At 51.2% G+C, this 2,100-nt stretch overlaps 1 protein-coding gene across 1 annotated transcript in view; it reads left to right on the top strand.

Annotated features, from left to right (window-relative positions):
- IL12RB1 (interleukin 12 receptor subunit beta 1) overlaps positions 1-2,100 on the top strand; it is a 32,021-nt gene that overhangs the window by 9,756 nt on the left and 20,165 nt on the right. The window contains exon 6 of the mRNA XM_017501406.2: positions 1,812-1,985. Within this exon, the coding sequence (XP_017356895.1) occupies positions 1,812-1,985 (174 nt within the window). The remainder of the gene's footprint in view (positions 1-1,811; positions 1,986-2,100) is intronic.

The following is a 2,100-nucleotide window of genomic DNA, read 5'->3' as shown; positions in this document are numbered from 1 at the left end:
TTTTTTTTAAGAGATGAGGTCTTGTCATGTTGGCCAGGCTGGTCTCAAACTCCTGGACTCAAAAGATCCTCCTGTCTTGGCCTCTCAAAGTGCTGGGAGTACAGGCATGGGTCACTGTGCCTGGCCATGGATATGTTAAATTGCTTACTATAGTAATCATTTCACTATGGATATGTATATCAAATCATCTTACCTCTTAAATTTATACGATGATATAGCTGGGCATAGTGGCACGTGCCTGTAGTCCCAGCTACTTGGGAGGCTGAAGTGGGAGGATCACTTGAGCCCAGGAGCTCTGGGCTGTAGTGCGCTATGCTGATCGGGTGTCCGCACTAAGTTCAGCATCAATATGGTGACCTCCCAGGAGCTGGGGATCACCAGGTTGCCTAAGGAGGGGTGAACTGGCCCAGGTCAGAAACAGAGCAGGTCAAAACTCCCGTGCTGATCAGTAGTGGGATCGCACCTGTGAATAGCCACTGCACTCCAGCCTGGGCAACATAGCGAGATCCTGTCTCTAAAAAAAAAAAAATATGATGATATAAAAAAGAATCAGGCAGGGTATGACTACGGTGCAGCAAGACTAATTTATGCTAATTTATGTCTCTCCTTAGGTCAGTTTCCTTGAAATTGATCTAAAAACTAAGATTTCCCTAATAGTTCTCAAAAAAAAATCAATTATTCTCCGGCAAGCAATTTACAAAAGTGCCTGTCCCATCAGAGCCCTGCCAACAATCGGTGTTAATATTTAAAAAATGTCTTCACTAGCAGGATCCTGTGTATGAATCTTTATTTAAAAATTATTTATTGGCCGGGGGCAGTGGCTCACGCCTATAATCCCAGCACTTTGGGAGGCTGAGGCGGGTGGATCACCTGAGCTCGGGAGTTCAAGACCAGACTGACCAACATGGAGAAACCCTGTCTCTACTAAAAATACAAAATTAGCCGGGCATGGTGGCGCGCACCTGTCATCCCAGGTACCTGGGAGGCTGAGACAGCAGAATGGCTTGAACCTGGGGGGCAGAGGTTGCAGTGAGCTGGGATCACGCCATTGCACAGCCATGGAGTCTCGCTCTGTCGCCCAGGCTGGAGTGCAGTGGCACGACCTCGGCTCTCTGCAACCTCCGCCTCCCAGGTTCAAGCCATTGTCCTGCCTCAGCCTTCCAAGTAGCTGGGATGACAGGCATCCACCACCATGCCCGGCTAATTTTTGTATTTTTAGTAGAGACAAGCTTTCACCATGTTGACCAGGCTGGTCTCGAACTCCTGACCTCAGGTGGTCCACCTGCCTCGGCTTCTCAAAGTGCTGGGATTACAGGCATGAGCCACCACGCCCGGCCTTATTTTTGTTTTTAGAGACAAGGTCTCCCTCTGTCTCCTAGACTGGAGCGCATGGTGCGACTAGGGCTCACTTCAGCCTTGACCTCCTAGGCTCACGTGGTCCTCCCACCTCAGTCTCCTGAGTAGCTGGAACTAGTCATCAAGCACCAGGCCAAGCTAATTTCTATGTAGACATTGAGGGGGAGAGGGGTCTCGCTATGTTGCCCAGGCTGGTCTCGAACTCCTGGGCTCAAGCAAACTTCCTGCCTTGGCCTCCCAAAATACTGGAATTACAGAGTGAGCCACCGTGTGTGGCTTGGGTATAAATCCTGAGTTTTTGAATCATAGAATTCCAGGCTTAGCTGGGACCCGCCGGGTGTCCCCCAGTTCATATTTAGGGACTCAGTTGCTTACCCTGGGCTGGGTGGATTTTCAGGGCCATTAATTCACATATGTGTGGGCTGCCAGTCGCCAATCCCCACCTCTGCTTCTAGTTAGATACGAGCCTCCTCTGGGCGACATCAGGGTGTCCAAGTCGGCCAGGCAGCTGCGCCTGGAGTGGGAGACCCCGGCCAAGCAGGTTCGTGCCGAGGTGCAGTTCCGGCACCGGACACACAGCAGCCCGTGGAAGTTGGTGAGTTTGTTTCCCAAGTCCATGGTGGGCACGGGCGTCTCCAGGGCACCTGCATCCCCAGATCAGTCTCACTATCTCTGCGTCTGTCTCTCCTCCCAACCAGCCCCCACGCTAGCCCCTGAGGTTTTTTTTTTTTTTCCTAGATGGAG

This window comes from Cebus imitator, unplaced genomic scaffold (genome assembly GCF_001604975.1).
Source record: "Cebus imitator isolate Cc_AM_T3 unplaced genomic scaffold, Cebus_imitator-1.0 Scaffold280, whole genome shotgun sequence".
Classification (NCBI taxonomy): Eukaryota; Metazoa; Chordata; class Mammalia; order Primates; family Cebidae; genus Cebus; species Cebus imitator.
This window is presented reverse-complemented; position numbering and strand designations above follow the sequence as displayed.